This window comes from Osmerus eperlanus, chromosome 1, assembly GCF_963692335.1.
Source record: "Osmerus eperlanus chromosome 1, fOsmEpe2.1, whole genome shotgun sequence".
Classification (NCBI taxonomy): Eukaryota; Metazoa; Chordata; class Actinopteri; order Osmeriformes; family Osmeridae; genus Osmerus; species Osmerus eperlanus.
The window spans coordinates 23,194,722-23,212,351 of record NC_085018.1 but is presented as its reverse complement, the minus strand read 5'-3'; the positions used below and the strand labels follow the sequence as shown (position 1 = coordinate 23,212,351).

The 17,630-nt window shown below is 44.9% G+C and overlaps 1 protein-coding gene across 1 annotated transcript in view; it reads left to right on the top strand.

Moving 5' to 3' along the window:
* The window catches only part of grm7 (glutamate metabotropic receptor 7), a 101,754-nt gene extending 84,738 nt beyond the window's left edge, over positions 1 to 17,016 (top strand). Inside the window, 2 exon segments of the mRNA XM_062471412.1 lie at positions 9,871 to 10,117; positions 15,538 to 17,016. Of these exon segments, the coding sequence (XP_062327396.1) occupies positions 9,871 to 10,117; positions 15,538 to 15,587 (297 nt within the window). The 3' untranslated portion in view covers positions 15,588 to 17,016.
* The last annotated feature ends 614 nt before the right edge of the window (positions 17,017 to 17,630 follow it).

The following is a 17,630-nucleotide window of genomic DNA, read 5'->3' as shown; positions in this document are numbered from 1 at the left end:
GTCCTTAATAGGTTCACCCGCATCCTCTGTGGTGTCTGGTGATGTGCCCATGTGACACGACCAGGAAGAGCAGCTGCAGGAATGTGTGTGTAATAACGTAGCTGCCGAGGTGGAGAACACGACCTACACACACTCAGGGTCACACCTGAGATCCATCCTCCCCCTCCACCCCCCCCCCTCCTCCCCTTCGCCCCTCCTCCCCCCCCTCTCCCCACTCCTCCCCTCCCTCACGGTCGGGCTGGATGCGAGCGGGTCATTAATCTTGCCCCTGCTCGTCCTCCTGCGATGCTGTGTTGCAGGGGAGCAGTCAAAGGCTGTATTATCTCATCAGGGTGCGAGTGGAGAGAGGCTGGCCCCAGGCAGGTCAGCGGAGGCTCTGGGTGACACAGCTGTCGATGCGGCCTCTAATAGGGGAGGCTGAAGGTCTGACTCTGACACACGCGGGCAGCGCAGGATTCAAGATGAACTTTGTTTGTCCCACAGAGTGGAAAAGTTGGGCTTCTACTCGCGCTCCTAACAGCAGCTAAATACAAAAAGGGAAAGTGAAGTCACCCAGTGAGTCAGGTGGCTGAGCGGTTAGGGAGTCGGGCTAGTAATCTGAAGGTTACCGGTTCGATTCCTGGCTGTGCCAAGTACGTTGTGTCCTTGGGCAAGGCACTTCACCTTACGTGCCTCGGGGGGGAATGTCCCTCTACTTACTGTAAGTCGCTCTGGATAAGAGCGTCTGCTAAATGACTAAATGTAAATATCCATAAGAGCAGAGTCCTGCAGCAATCCCCTTCGACGAAAGCAGAGTTCACAACTGATTTCGTACGTTTTAGACGTTCCCGACTTGCACGTCTGTCTGGTCCAACTGGTGTCCTCGTGCTCAGACTGTAGTTTCTTTACTAAGGCAGCATCCTCGATTGTCTTCAGATTACGTGATTTTACCCCCCAACCAGCGTCTCCCTATAGGAGGCGACAAATAAAGCACAGTCTTCGCCTTTCATTGTGTCATGATTGACTCCAGCCCCGAGGCTGTTACTGTGCGTCGGGATCTACGACTTCATGGAGACGAAGCATTATTTATGACTATTTTATGACATTATTTATGATTTATGTTCTACGCTGCAAGTCTAGCAGACATGGATCAATTACTGTTTGCAATAGGGTGTGCTTAATTTGTTTCACAAATCGCAGTGTGAGGGAAGGGTACAGGGAGCTAGCCTCCGTGTGCTGGCTGGTGTGTACATCTGTGATAGAGAGCACCAGAGCACCACAATATAATGACTGTTTAGCATATAAACCCCACGGTGAACTGGACATAGTTCTTCGCTCTGACAGCACACACACACACACACCGCCGCCTTGGTGCAGGCCGGTTTGTGTGATTTTTAACCCCCAGCATGTTTGCCAAGCAGCCCATTAGGTTCGCCCCTTCTCTTGCTATAAACATCTAATCTAGCAACTCTCCCCCACCCGGTGATAAGATAAGCGCATCAAGGCTACATTGTATGCAAAGCAGCAAATGGTTGAGCTTGAGCACGGCGCTCCCCTGAGAGCTGCCAGCCTGTCTGAGTAGCTGCCACAGACCTGAACCCCAGACTGGAGGGAATTCATCTTCTGTCTTCAGGAAAGCAACTAAGTATACGTCTAAAAGCTTTACGAGTCTTAAATTACACCCGATTCTGTAAACCGGCAACGCAAACCTGCACACAAACACACACATGACGCACAACACACACACAGTCACTTTGAAGCAAAACATCAATACAGTCTGTGTGTCCTGTGCAGACAGCTAGCCTGTCCTCTTCCAAACGGGGAAACGCATCAAGCCAATCAGTCAATAAAACGACCTTCTTATAAAGGGACTCCATGTTTTATTTAAACGCTTAGGGATTTGAACATTTGCATCATTTAAACATGCCTCCCAGTCAGGTAGAGCCTCTAATATGAAAAGAACGATTCTTCAATCCTTTCAACCCTTTTTTAAAGGGTATTAAGGTTCCACCAAGCCCAGCGGCTGGCCCTGAAGCAGGGCATCTACACAGTGATGGGAGGACATGAGAGATGAATACATACAGAATAATGGGTTGCCATTGTGTTGTTCAGGGACTTGAATAGCACAGCTCCACCTCTGATCTGCCTCCACCCCGGATCTGCCTCCACCCCGGATCTGCCTCCACCTCTGATCTGCTTCCACCTCTGATCTGCCTCCACCCTGGATCTGCCTCCACACCTGATCTGCCTCTGTGACTCGGGGGTGTCAGTCTCTATACTGGAGGTGTCCTACTTTACACTGGGTCTGGGTCTCTATCCCTGTGTGTGTGTGTGTGTGTTTGTGTGTGTATGTGTGTATTTTGGTCTATACCTGTACCTGTGGGTGTGTGTTCATTGTATAATTGTGTGTTCTCTGTGTGTCTGTGCCTTTTTGTGCAGCAGCGCGCGTGTGTTGTGGTGTGTGTGTGTGTGTGTGTGTGTGTGTTTGTGTGTGTGGATCTGTGTGTGGATCTTTGTGTGTCTGCACGACTGCACAGGGGGATCTGTGTCTGCTGACGGGTTATGACAGCCTGTCTTTTGCTCTCAAGACCTTCAGGCTGTTCAGGATTCTCTGTGAACGCACCATGTCGTTGCACAGAAAGCCACGGTGGTAAACAGCGCTGGCTAGCCCGTGGGGTCAGCTTCTTCGTCTTTCTCCTGGTCCATACAACCTTTTAACCCTCCTCCATCACCCTCTGCCCTCCCTCCTTCTCCTCAACCATCTTTTCGCCCACTCGCTTAGAAGAAAATGGAGAATATTACCACTGGGCTTTCATGGGCTCCACTGCGAGCTTTCTCCTGTTTAATGTCCAGTCCTCTCTAACCCTTCTCTCCTTCCACCTCTCGCTTCACCCGTGTCTACACCCACAGACTAGTGGTGCTTTCACACCCCCTCTACCACACGGATCTCACTCTCCTCACCTCTTTCTCGCCTCTTTCTGACCCCTCCCTCAACCCTCTTCCCACTCTCTCCTCGCCCCTCGCTCTCTCCTCACCCCCACATTTTCAAGTCTGTATCACGCCAGATCCCAACGTGATAAACAACCATGTAGGCTTCCATACAGCGCCATACTGAGCAGCAAAAGAAAGTTTATTTTGGCTGCTCCAAACAGAGAACCTGTGACTTGCCTCTTTAACCTGCTAACTTCCCTGCCTCTTGATCGTCCACACGCTGGGGTCACCGTTCTCCCCGGGCCCCACCGCCTCTGAAGTAAACCTTGTCAATACCAACTGTACAACATGGACCAGGAGAAGGAAATGGAGAAAGGACAATCATTATATTAACGAGAGAAACAGAAGTGGAGAAATGGAGCGAGAAACAGTGACGCAGAGAGAGCGAGAAAGGGAGAGAGAGAGGACAAGAGGGAGAGAGAGAGGACAAGAGAGAGGACAAGAGAGAGGGAGAGAAAGTGAGAGAGAGTACACGAAGATAAAGAGAAGCAGACGGAACATGCTATCTGGTGAACTGTTGGCAGTGTTGAATTCTGCTTTCAGCTCTGGAGGGGAGGCTGGTGCCGTGAGGTAGAGTCCAGGCGGGCGGCCAGTCAGACAGTCATCAGGGAGGCTGAACGATGAGCCACATGCAAGCCTTGCGGAGATGCCAGACGGGGGCAGAGAGGACCATTAGGAGAAACAGTTTGAAGCAAATGAGTAGGTGTAGGATTTAATACCCCCCAAAAAACTTAACTATACTTACTTGTGTTTGCATTTGAAACTAAGCTCAAATAGATCAATTCTGGATTATTCGTTGGAGTTCTAAGCAGCATCCCTTACCAGAGCTCTAGCTGAGGAAGAACATTCCTTCGGTCTCTCTGTGAAGACCCTGCCCATCACAATGTCCTCCCAGCAATGCAGACTGCAGGTATATGGATACGTGTGTGTGTTGGGGGGGGAGCACTGGCCCATTACAAACCACTCAGCAATAGGCTAGTCGTGCCATCTGCGTTGAAGCCTGTTTTATTTAGGTCAGCGAACACAGGTGCCTCCTCGCTAAAGTGTCAGGTTATGTTCCCAAATGAACAAGGTTAACTAGCTCGGCTCAACATGCCATGGAGGCAGTCAGTACGCTGTTCTGCCGTGGTTAGCCCAACACTGGCTGGTCATCCATGCGTAGGTATGGCTAGTGTAGCATTAACCCCCCCCTCACCCCTGCATGTGACCTACGATACTCTAATCAAACAAAAAACACTTCTTATCCACTACCGCAATTATCTAATGATGCTTTGTCCAATGATGCACTAATTCCAATGACTCCTCATGTCTACATGGAACGATGCACACTTTAATCTGGGCCATGACCTCATACATTAGTGAACGAGCTGTTCAGGTAAAGATAGATTAGTGTTACTGTAGGTTACCGGTTAAGGGGTAAACCCTATACCAATTTGTTATCTGTAAAGGACATCGGCATAGCCCAGTAGATTTAAATAATGTCGTTGGCCGAGCAAAGCGCAACCATTGACATGGGTCTCTGTTGTGTTTGGCTGGCAGTGTGTCGAGCGAGTGTGGGTTTCAGAAGCACCATCAGCTACACCCCTCTTTAGTGTTGGCAGTTCCTGCAGTTTTGTCTGTCTCCCTGATCTGGCAGAACAAGAGCTCTTCTCAAGAGCAGAAACTTGTCTTTTTCTTTCATTCAAGCATATGTTTTGAGTTCTCCTCAGTTCTTCAGTGTGTCTGCAGAGACGCATCAGTTCTGTCCTCTCAATGCCACCTTCTCACTTTCTCTTTTTCACTCTCTTTCTCTCCATATCTCTCACCCTCTCTCTTTGTGTCTCTCTCCCCCTCTCTCTTCATATCTCTCCTTGTCTCGCACTCTCTTACAATATCTCTATCTCTCGATTGATCTCGCTCTACCTTTACCTATGAAGTTCTGGTTTTCCCTGGAAGAAGACAGAATACATTTTTCTTGAGGTTATGTACCTCAGAGCTGTGTTGAACGCTCCAGGAAGAGGTGTTTTCATCTCCTCAGATACTGAGCTTGTCTCTCTGGTACACCCCCACACGTTGTTTTGAAGTGGCAGCAGTTGGTATCAGAACATTGGTGGATGTGCAGGTTTGCCTTGAAAATGAAGGGGAGACAAATAGAAAATTAGGAGAATACAGTATTTTTTTTGCAGATGCCTTTTCCGTTTTGTGATCACTGACAACAAAAGCTGAGCAAAAAATCCCCCGTCCCTAGTTACTGTAAAACATTTCAATTATGACTGTGAAACAAACCTTTTTTTCCTGTTGTAATCAGTGACCTCAACCGAAAGTTGCGCAGCTCTTTATTTCTTGGCGGAGCTTGGAGCGTTTGGTGTACACCAGAACAGGACCCTCAACTTGAAAACACATATTTTATTGCCAATGTTGTTATGGAAATAAAAAAGCGAGTCTGTCGCTGACTTTTCTGCAAAAACAATATTGCTTAGTGTGACGACAGCCTAACAAATGCTACAGAAACATAACAATTCACAGAGGCTAGCGAAACAGTAAAAGCGATGCGTCATAATAACACACACACATAAAAACTGGAAACTTGACTCTGGTTTCAAGATACAGAACAGTTTGTCCCAGCTCCAGGTTCGGTAATGAGCCCGACTTTGTGTTTAAAAATGCGGAGAAAGTCTAATTAATTTACTTTGTTTACGCTCCTGCCCACTCCCCACAGAGACCGAACAACACAGACACTCTTCAAATACTGAAGGTTTTAATCAGTACACATGAAACACTTACACAACATTAAGGGTGAGCACACTGCTGGCTGAAAACATCTAACAAGCAACGATGCTCCTGATGCACTTTTGAGATGTGGACAACAGGCATAAAGATAGAGGTGATGCTGTCCTTTTTGACTCACTTACTTACTTTTATACCTTCCGACTCCCCATCCCACTTACTATAACTACTTACCTCCTGTGTGCTTACTTTCTTACTCACAGTACTTTCTCTTGTTTACTTAGACCTTGTGACACCAAGTTGTGCAGAGGGCATCCTTCATGTTTTTCCACTCGTCCCGTCCACCTTACAGTGGAATTACATTTAGTCATTTAGCAGACGCTCTTATCCAGAGCGACTTATGGGACATTCCCCCGAGGCAAGTAGGGTGAAGTGCCTTGCCCAGGGACACAATGTCATTTGTCACGGCCAGGAATTGAACAACCTTCTCATTAGTAGCCCGGTTCCCTAACCGCTCAGCCAACTGACCCCCCTAACTTTCAGTGAACACTGAAGAGTACACAGTAACTACACAATCATTCATTATGCTAACATCACTCACTGTTATAGCTATGTATGTGAACATTTATGTGATTACATGACAATACAGTGTAGCACTGTATGCTAGAGATGGGAAGTACAAATACGTTGTTACTGTTAGTAGATAATATACTTAATTTGATTTTTCTGGTATCAGTACTTTACTTCACCATTTATTTTTCTGAAAACGTTTTACTTTCTCTCCTTACACTTTACAAATATCTGTACTTTCTACTTTTTTCATTTTAAAGCCAGGCTTGTTACTTTAGTTTTAATCTGTATTTGGTGGCATGATCAATATTATTGTCATTGTGTGCCTTTTTTCCTTTCCTGGCAATCACGCACAACGAATGTAAGCTAGTATACGAAGCTACCATGCAGCAAGGCAAAAGGCAATAACAAAAAAGTTGTGAAAAAAAGCTGCAAATGGTCGATTTGTTAGTTTTTTGGAGAGAAAAAAAAGTTTCTAAATAAATATAAACTTTTCCTTTCAAAAGGAATTGAAAGGTAATAAAAAAAGATTAGAAAAAAAAGTGTACATCATTTATGAGTCATTGATGAGGACTCTACTATACTCTACAGTACTCTATTGTGCTCTGCTTTAATCTACTGTTTTAGGCTTCTCTGTTCTCCTATCTCCTCCCCTCTCCGCCACTCTCCTTTCACTGTTTGTGGAAAAAAACCTTCTCAAGGTTGATTTATAGCGTGACACTAAAACAGGTAGTACTAATGGGTACCTTTTACTTAAGTATATGTTAGAGCCCATACTTCTTTACTGTAACTTGAGTGGAAAAAGTGTAGTCAGTACTTCAACTTGTATCAGTATTTTTAAACATGAGGTTCTGTACTTCTACTTGAGTGAAATATGGGTGTACTTTTGCCATCTCTGAATGTTATTACAAAAGTGTAAAGGTGGACACTATTATAATTAAGTGGCATAGTAATAAAGAAACACTTATGGTGTCATCGAATGCTTCCTTTCATTAGAACCTTTGTATTGTCTTCACTCCCTCGGCTAACCCAGGTCATGTGACTGGCTTTCTTTTATCATCAACATCTGGGAAATCAGCCCAAAAAAAGAATTATTACAACGATTTCTAAAGTCTATTTCAGCTCTTTTTTTTTACTTCTAAACATTGCTGACTTTTGCTAAAGATGGCGGTCTGGGATGATTAGATCTCGAGTCATGATTAGATGAACACCCAATTAATAAAGGACTCCTGGCTAAGCCTGACAGAACCTGGGATCTAAAGTGTCATGTTCTCACTACTTATCACACTGATTCCTACTGTAACTCTGTTTGAGTCTTATCTGGCACGATAAGCAACTTGTACCCGTTTTGTGCTGTAAAGTGTCTCCTTTTCAAATGAGGTTGTACAAGCCTAGCCTTGCAGCAAAGTGACATGCTCCTCTTTATTCATTTGAGAAATCAGTTGGCCTTGAGACAACAACATACAATAGATAACTGACTTAGTCAAGAACTTTGTAACAGGCATTGTTTGAGAGGAATATATTCAGGGTTTCTAAAAGGAAAGCAAATCCATTGCTTATTAACTCTTAACGAAGTGCATATTTGGCTGTGTTTCTGTTTATAGCTTGATATTCTGCCAATCTACAGCAGGCCAAGCTACCGACCACAGCACACACACACACACACATACTGCTTGTGTCCTCTCAGAGCGCATTAACACACCTCTTCTCTGCCATTCGCACTGATTTGCAGTCTGACAAATGAAGATGACAGCATTGGATGGTTTCACACCCACGCCTGTGTTCGTCACAGTGGCGTGAGCTCCTGGCCCTGGGCTACTCTCTGGCTCAACCTGTGACTTCCAGCGCAAATAGCACTCAGGAAAATGTGAAACAAAGGTGTGGGGCGTCATAAAAGCAGCCCAGTAAGCCGCTGTTGCGGCTCTGGGGATCCTATTAGGAAACAGGGTTCAGCGTCTTTATGCATTCTGCTCAACACTGGCTGCAGTCAGCGAGCTCGCAGGCCATGGCGTCCGCTGCAGAGCCAAAACAAGCAACACATGAAACATTTACAGTGCGCCAAACGAGTGATCTGTCGGTTGGGATTTCTTTCCCCAGCCCCAACCCCAGCCCCATCCCCAGCCCCAGCCCGCCTCGTACTGGTTTAGTGAATGTTTTGAAGTGATAAACTAACATGAGATAGTTTTTTATTTTATTCATATTCATTAGAGGACGTTTAAATATTGACATTTCTCAAAGCTTGTGAGGATGTTGTCCTCATTTGTTTCCAGACCAGGTTAGCAACAGAGTTATAATAATGATTCAGTTCTATTATGAAACCACCCTAAACCATTCATGTGACATTCAGTGTGGGGGTTTGAAACTCAGGCAGAATTCTCCAGAGCAGAGGCGACTTATAACCAGAGATGGCAAAAGTACACACATCCTTCACTCAAGTAGAAGTACAGATATTCATGTTTAAAAACACACTGGTAAAATTAGAACTACTGACTACACTTTTTCACTCAAGTTAAAGTAAAGAAGTGTGGGCTCTGACATACTCAAGTAAAAAGTAGACATTACTACTGGCTGTTTTAATGTCACGCTGGTAACTGGACCAAATGTAATAATGTAATTTTTTCAACCTTTAGAAACGTTTTTTTTTTTGGGGGGGGGAACCTTTTTTTTAAATATTTTTTTTAACAACTATTTGAGAAAAATAAATTCACACACAGTGAAAGGGGAGGAGAGGACAGAGAGAGAGATCATGCCACCAAATACAGATACAAACTAAAGTAAGGAGTCTGGCTTGAAAATGTCAGAAGTAAAAAAGTACAGACATTTGTGAAAAAATTTAAGGAGTGAAAGTAAAAAGTTGTCAGAAAAATAAATAGTGAAGTACTGATACCAGAAAAATCTACTTAAGTACAGTAACAAAGTACTTCCCATCTCTGCTTATAACTTGTTTTCTGTGCTTTGGTACCTTTGCAGCCACACATCCAACCACCACCTACCTTTTTCTGTAAGTCACACCATGGGTTTGAATCCCAAGTGGTCATAAAACCAAGACCCTTCCTGAACCTTACTAAACCGACAGCTAACTCAATAGAGTTCACCTCCTACCTCTGTCTCCCCAGCTGACACAACAACCCTGACCCTGAGCTCAAAAGCTTTTGCTACACAGGATGATGGTCAAACTGCAAATATGGACTTTTCAACAGGTCTGCAAACGCCTTTGTAAGCAGAGATTTGTTAAAACGTTTCTGGACTGAGACCGTAGGTCGACCCCTAACCCCTTAACCCTAATCCTAACAAATCGAAGCGACAACGTGTTTGCAGACCTGTCCAAAGTCCATGTTTGGTTTCTTATATACTGCAACAATAATCTGGCAGAAAAAAATGAAAAAGCAGACGCCATGTTCTCAACATCTCCAAGGCAACCGCTTGTTGCTAGGTCCGTAAAAACGTTTGCAGACCTCTGCGAACGTTCAAAAGTCTGCAAACGTTTTTGCGGACTTCTGAGAACTTCTCTGGACCAATAAGAACAGCGTATCGGTCTAATTATAATAATAGTATCTAAGAAACACCGATCCTTAAACCGTGCTAATAACGGCACGTGGGCCACCTTCTGCTTCTCCCCCACAGCTGTACATCCAGACCACAACGCTGACCATCTCCATGAACCTCAGCGCCTCCGTGGCTCTGGGGATGCTCTACATGCCCAAGGTGTACGTCATCATCTTCCACCCGGAGCTCAACGTGCAGAAGAGGAAGCGCAGCTTCAAGGCGGTGGTGACGGCTGCCACCATGTCGTCGCGTCTCTCCCACAAGGCCAGCGACCGGCCCAACGGGGAGGCCAAGACGGAGCTGTGCGAGAACGTCGACCCCAACAGTGAGTGTGGGAGGGATGAGGGAGGGAGGAATGAGGGAGGGAGGGAGGAATGAGGGAGGGAGGGAGGAATGAGGGAGGGAGGGAGGGAGGAATGAGGGAGGGAGGGATGGAGGGAGGGAAAGAAAGAGAGAGAGAGAGAGAGAGAGAGAGAGAGAGAGAGAGAGAGAGAGAGAGAGAGAGAGAGAGAGAGAGAGAGAGAGAGAGAGAGAGAGAGAGAGAGAGAGAGAGAGAGAGAGAGAGAGAAGAATACATTGTCTGAAGTGTTACACATTCTGTTAAAGTTGACACAGTCCATGCAGGGACAAGGACAGTGACGGTCAGTCATCAGTCCTTACAGCTATGAATCTCATCTTTAAAGTCAACTTGCTGCGTGACTCACGGGGTCGATGAATAACTTCAGATGACGAACTCCTTAAAGGGAAAGTACTAAATTTGGACTGACCCCTTTGACTTCTCAAACTTGTCTACATAAGCCAGGGAACACACATCCTTCCTTTCCTTTCTTCCTTTCTTCCTTTCTTCCTTTCTTCCTTCCTTCCTTCCTTTCCTTCTCATTTCAGTCACATACAGAACTGTAAATCAGGACTGACAGGACATTTACATTTAGTCATTTTTAGCAGACGCTCTCACATTTAGCAACAGTGAAGCATGAAACTGTATTGTGTGTGTGCGTGTGCGCGTGTGTGTGGAAGTTATTCTTCTTAATATTTTAGAACATAACACATAAGAACACATGTTGCATTTAAAAATGTCCGTACTGCACAGTAATGTTGCTCAAGGACAGTATATTGTATGTTCACTTATTGGGGGAAAGTGTCATTACTGGAGAGGAGAGACACTGGTAACAGATGGAGAGATCAGTCAGGCAGAAATGTGCACACAGTGTCGTTTTTCCTTTTCTCACAAACCTTTTAAATGTTGAACACTGTTTTAAGTGACAAACTTGCCAGGCACTTATTAACCATTAGAATAGTTCCTCTACCTGTTTTCCTGAAAACATTTGTATATGCACTTGACAACTTTAGAAAACGAGTGAATGTGTGTCGTTGTTTCCTAAAAAATATATTTCTTTTTTAATTAAATACCTTTAGAATATGGCAAATTGCATGAATACTGTAGCATGCATCGAGAGTCAAAAAACCCATTCAGTTCACCCAGGATCGGTGGGTCGGCACGGCGACACTACTGGCCCAACAACGCATTCATGTTTAATTTTGAGGAAGAAGATTGAATCAAGTCAAATTGCATCTAAACTTTGATGTTGACTTTGATTGCCAATGCATTTTTTGGAGTCCTACCAAATCAATTAATGTTCTCACAACTTTTATAAGCATTTTATTTCATTTTGATAAAACTAGTCACATAACCTTTACTGTGCAAACCCAGCCAAAATTTTACACAAGGAAATTCAGGGGTGTGGGTGTGGTCAAATTACCAGCTCTCTCCTATTCCCACTGGGGTCTAGGAGACTACTCACCAAATAATGTTTTTTTCCAACAGGCTAATTCTCATAATTTATCAGAGGTAAGACCAAATTAATCTTCTACTTTTACTTTTTGTTATGACCTTGTTCCATTTCTGGGAGGCTTGGATAGAGGGTGTGAAAGGGATGCTAATGAAGTCTGCACGGCTATTTATCTCCATCCCCTTTGAATTCACTCATAACTTTAACATGAGGAGGGGGAGAGAGTGGACTAGGGCTGGGAGGGGGGGGGGGTATAATATAACAATCTATTTGAGTGGCAGAGGTGAAGTGTTTCAGGGTGATTGTAGGTAATGCTCCATATAGGACATGCTAACAGGCTTTATTCTATGGGTCACAATGTATCCATGAGCTTAACATTCATTTTTAAGCAGGTTAAATATCCCCTTTTAAAATTTTATAACAGTTAAATATCCCCTTTAAGATAAGACCCTTTGCCCTTTGGGACCCATTTAAATTCTCTATAAAACCTATAATGTCTAATCTAAATTCATGCGCATTCTATAAAATATCCGTATGTACAGGGTACAGAAGCTTCCCCTTTGACCTTCACCTCCGGAGAGATAAATCACATCTCCGGAACATCGGAACTTCAATCAGGAGAGAACTGGGATGAGTGAAAGATGTTTATTACAGAATAATAAATGTACTATGGTGTTTGGCGCTTGAACCCCACGGGGAATTATATAGATCAACGGGCGCCTGCCCAACGCCCGAAGAAGAATCCCCCACGGAGTCCAGACACTGGTGGCGGTGGCGGCAGCCGACGACCAATCAAGCCGAAGACTGAGACAGGAACCGGGTGGCGACAGGGTGGTGGAGGGTCGCGCACTTGATAGCATGAACAAACTACACAGGGAGAGAATCATATTTAAAGGCACAGATCATGTGACGCCATTAATTGATAGCGGGAGCGCTAATCGACCTGAACCCCAGTGACCGCCCGACCAGGGAACGGGGGGAGGTAGGGCGTTCTTAGCGGGGGGAGTGAGTAGTGTACGCTACGATTAAGCCCGAGTGCAGGGATCGGTCTTGCCTAACTGAACTTGCGCAAGCTTCATATCAGTAAAGTAGGCTTTGATGTGCAGCATTCTGCGCTCTAACGGAACTCTCGGAGACAGAAAGGTCAGAGACAGAATGAAATGTTGGCAAATACACTGCAATCCTAATGTAGGGAACTCTTTTCATTCTATGGTCTGCAGCAGGTGAACATTGTGCACAGTATGTACGGTGTAAGGACTCTCGGGGTACAGCTATACACTCACTTTTGGGTGCAGTGCCTGAAGGGGGGTACCCACCTTTCTCTTCCACTTCCCTAAGGGGGTTATAAAAGACAGTGCAAAGGGATTTTCCTTTCCTTTTTAGCCTCACCTCACCCCCCTACACACAACCACAGCCCCACAGCCCAGACCCCTTTTCCTTTCTTACCTAGGGTTCAACGCCAACCCCAACGATATGTTCACACGGTCTGCGAAAGTCAGCATTTTCATTTATATTACATTTTACATTTAGCAGACACTCTTATCCAGAGCGACTTACAGTAAGTACAGGGACATTCCCCCGAGGCAAGTAGGGTGAAGTGTCTTGCCCAAGGACACAACGTCATTTTTGGCACGGCCGGGGAATCGAACCAGCGACCTTCTGATTACTAGCCCGATTCTCTAACCGCTCAGCCACCTGACTCCCTTTTCATCATTTTAAATCAGGGAGGGAGTCCGAATTTGACGTTCATCCGTAACTTCAAAATAGCACAGGGTGAGCCCAGACAGCTGAGTCGTTGAGACAGCGGAAGCTAGGATCGCTATGGCAGCAGCGTCAGACGCAGTGTGCTGTCTCTATGTCTCCCTGCAGACGACGCCGCCATCTGTTGTTCTGGGTAATGTTCGCCAGGCTGCCCTCCACAGCTCTGCGCCGCCCTTCCCTTCCTGAATATTTCCAGCCCGGGTGAAAAACACCCAACTGCTGCTCCTCCTGAGTCCGGAAACAAGGCTCTTCCAACGCTGTCGGCACTACGCCTCCACAAGAAAGAGGATACGAGTTTCTTTCCAATTTTCCCTGTTTTTTCTTCTATGTATGATCCGTTTTGCAAACTTAACAAGCAAAGAGACATTTCTCACTCATAACTCAGTTGATTATTCATTGGTGTGTCATAACTACAATGTTACATTAGATAACTCATTCATCATTCTCTAACCAGTAGGACGCGATGCATATAAATAGCACCGGCAAAACCAATCAAAAAGCAAGCCCGGTTTTAGACCGAACGGTATATTTAATTTAGGAAGGTCTCCTGTCAAGAGCACTGTGGCAGAGCTGTTCCTTGTGCCGTGAATCCCACAGGTCACGTCTGCCAGCCTGAAGAATCTTCCCCTTCTCTCTTTCAAACCACTCCAGCCACACAAAGTTAAACTTAGATTCTGGATTCCTGACTCTCCCACTCCACTTCTAAGGGCACCAGTTAGCCGCACAGCTGCATAAGCATGTTATCCTCAGCTTCTTATACGCATGATACTAATAAGTGATGACTGTACTGTGGCCAGACAGCTCTCATTACCCAGTTAATGACGAGCAGTGTCAATGGACTCCTGTTCAAACAGCAAAGTTACAGAAGACAATGTTGTTTGATGGGGTCTGGTTTGGCTCAGCATGCTAAGCATGTGTTCTGTAATTCTGTGATGAAGGCTTGACATCCTGTAGGGACGACTTACATCCAGTTTCACGTATTGTGAGCCGTCATCTCTTTGCCAAAAGAAGAGGCTTAAATGCTAAACTTATTATGATTAATATGATCTCTTTCTTGATGTTGCCACTGTTCTAATCCCAGGCCATTAGCATAGACCCGACCATGGTAGTGATGGCTCATGTTGGATCAGTTGATGTCCAGTTGATGTCCTGATCAACTGATGTCCTTAAGAATAAAAACCCATTATGACAAAGTCAGGATGGGCAATGACACTGTCATACGTTAATAAGCATAATGTGTCATTTCCCTTTATCTTCAGGACGTGATTGATGATTCTGCACTGGTTCGGGTTAAATCCATCTGTCACTGGATGTGCTGCAGGGGCAGGTTCATGGGGGATTTGAAATAGCTAAAAGGATGGGGGTCTTGGTTCACAGGTTGCCTGTTCCAGATGTGATTGTTTTCCGCAGCTGGCATGAGATTGGCAAGTGTAGTCTCCCCTCCCTGTGGAGGTGGGCTGATAGATAAGGCCCATTAAGACGTTTTTAGCCCGGCGCCGCCTTCAAGATGTGCTGCCTGAGGTCAGCAGGGGAGGTAATAGCTTCTCTGAACCTTCATTAGCTGGAGAGGAGCTGTGTCGTGGCGGAGGAGAGCGTCCGGGCTCCGCAGAAACAACGAGAGGTCACTTTCTCAAGACTCTGTCCTTCTTCATCCTCCTCCTGTCTTACACAGTCAGTATCGGGGGTCGCTGGTGTTTTCAAACGACTGTCTGGCTGCTTCATCACCTTTCAGTCAAACTGACGACTGTATTCAGTACGCAGAGTTCAACCCAAACACTCTCTGGATCCACTTCTCAGAGAGTTAGAGAGAATCAGCTCGGAAAATGGGAAATGCCAGTCCTAACTTCCTAACGTCCTAACATATTTAAATTAGTACTGTACTCTCCAAGGAAGTCAAATTATTGTTATCCCATTTGTCCCTGTGCCTTATGTACAGTGCTGGTTGTAGGATGTGAGAGAGGCGTTACATAATAGTAATATGAGTGGGTTCTTGTGGCCACCTGTTTGCTAACCTAATGAGTCAGTGCTGGGTTGTCAACATGTCCGCCAAATATCGTTATCGCTTGAAAGACTTTAGGGAAATCTCACAGGATGTTTGCTCAGGTAGCATGTTTGATCGAGACTACAGTGTGTGTCCTCACACACTGAAGCCTGAATGACCAAATCCTAATCTGTCTCCCTCTGTCTCCCTCAGGTCCGGCCGCCAAGACAAAGTACGTGAGCTACAATGACCTTGAGATCTGAAGACCTCCACTGGAGAAAGGAAGAGAGAGGGAGAGATAGAGAGAAACGGAGTGAGGTTGGAGGGAATAGAGTGATGAATAGAGTGATGAATAGAGCGATGAATAGAGCGGCTTAATCGCATGCCCCTCTGTCAAAGGGGAATGTAAAAAAATGGTTTGCGTCCATGTGCACCTCTTCTTGTCTAATCAGGTCTCAGGGCAGAGCAAACTTCCGGAACTTTCCTTTCACTAGAAAACACTGGCAGAGGTCTTCACAAACATCCTGATTGAAACTTAACCAGAGAGCCTGGAGACAGAAAAAAAAAACATGGAAAAACCAAGACTAAGCTCTGCAAAAATTTAAAGAAACAAAAAGAAAAGAAAAAAAAAAAAATCACACTCAATGATGAGAAAAACAACATGTTGAGCTCTACTTCCTTGGACAAAACACATCCTGGTTACCTTGGAGGCTCACGGAGTTCCAGGGTTGCTAGGGGGCGGGGCCAGTGCCCTGCGGATGCCATTGGGCCGTCCCTCCCCCTACTCACAGAGTGTCTCTAAAGGTGCAATGCACAAGAAAATGACTTAACATTGGGGCTGCCTCCTCTCCTCAATGTACTTCCAAACTGCAAGTTTTTTCAAACTTCACGTTGACAAGTGTGTGGTTCCTCTGCTATTTCTGTTTCCTTTGTTGTGGGTTTTCTAAGATTAATCTATTTTTGGTTGTCCTTGCTTCTTGAATGCACATTATAATTAAAGCCATATTCTTCTCTTTGATACTTTGAGAAAAGGGTTATTTTGTGTTTTTTTACTGATTCGTGTTGAATTGTTGTTACCGGTTGCCTGTGGAAGAGAATGTCCTGTTGTCCCATTACCTAACGTGTCTCTTGAACCACGTACTTGTTTTACATCTGTTGTGTATTTCACCATTAACTGTGTTTAGATGACTAAAAGAGAGCTCAATCCATGCTTTGACGGATTTCTATGAAGACTCCAGTGATCAATGGTATTCAGACACAACAAGGTTGTCAATGCATGCCTGCTATGTTTGATGTTAAAGTTTCTACAAAATATGAGAACCTCACAACACAGTTGATCCACCTGTCTTCTCTGAATGGCTTGTCCGATCCTGTTTTCCGTTCTATTTGACTTGCAGTGATTTCTCACTGGGCAGAATATGGCTTTAATTTGTCTTAGAGTTTCCTATTGCTCCGCGACATAGGGACCATTGTGAAGAAAAAAAAAGATGAATATATATTTAAAAACAAAACACAAAAAAAGACAAAGCATGTATGTTTTCTACAGTTTGTACTTGAGTATCTTCATGTTGCCCTTGCTGCTTATGTGCCATGTTGTGGGAGAGATTTACGTTTAGCCACTCATGCAATGATTCTGTGGTGTTGTCCAAGAATGTATCAACATGAAATAAACCATTTGGTTATTTTTTGTAATATTCCCTGAAAATGCAGGTTATTAGGGTGTCTTTTTCCAAGTAATTTGCATATTCTACTCCAGTATTATCACAGTGACTTGTGCAAACACCATTTTTAATCTATCCCAAATCCTCCAAAAGGAGTTCCACATTTTACAGAAGCGAGTTTTGCATCTTGTCTGTACAGGGACCTGGATCAATTCAGTAACACCTCAGACAGCCAAAGCCAGGTTGCTTTGGTGTTTCGTTCCGCTACCATCCTTTTCTCTCCCCTGTCGGGCTGTCCTGAAAATACTTCTGCACAGCACCAAGAAATCGTTAAGTTCTACATTGAGACAAAGCTTATCGTCTCTGAGGCTGAGTGGATGAAGGGAGCGCTCAGACTCTCTCTGTATTGTCCTTCTTGCTACCCTCTGTGGCCGGGCTCCAGATCTCAAGGTGCAGAACTGTCCAAACAGACTAGCGTCAAAACAGTTCCCAACAGCCAGCCAGCTCAGAGTACCCATCGGAAAAAAGGTCAAAGCTTCAGGAAAACAAATTCACCTTGTGATATATTTTCCCTTTTGTGATACATTTTGTGAGGAGGACAAGCGGACCTTAGACCTATTCCCGATCTATAAGGTACAGAACTGT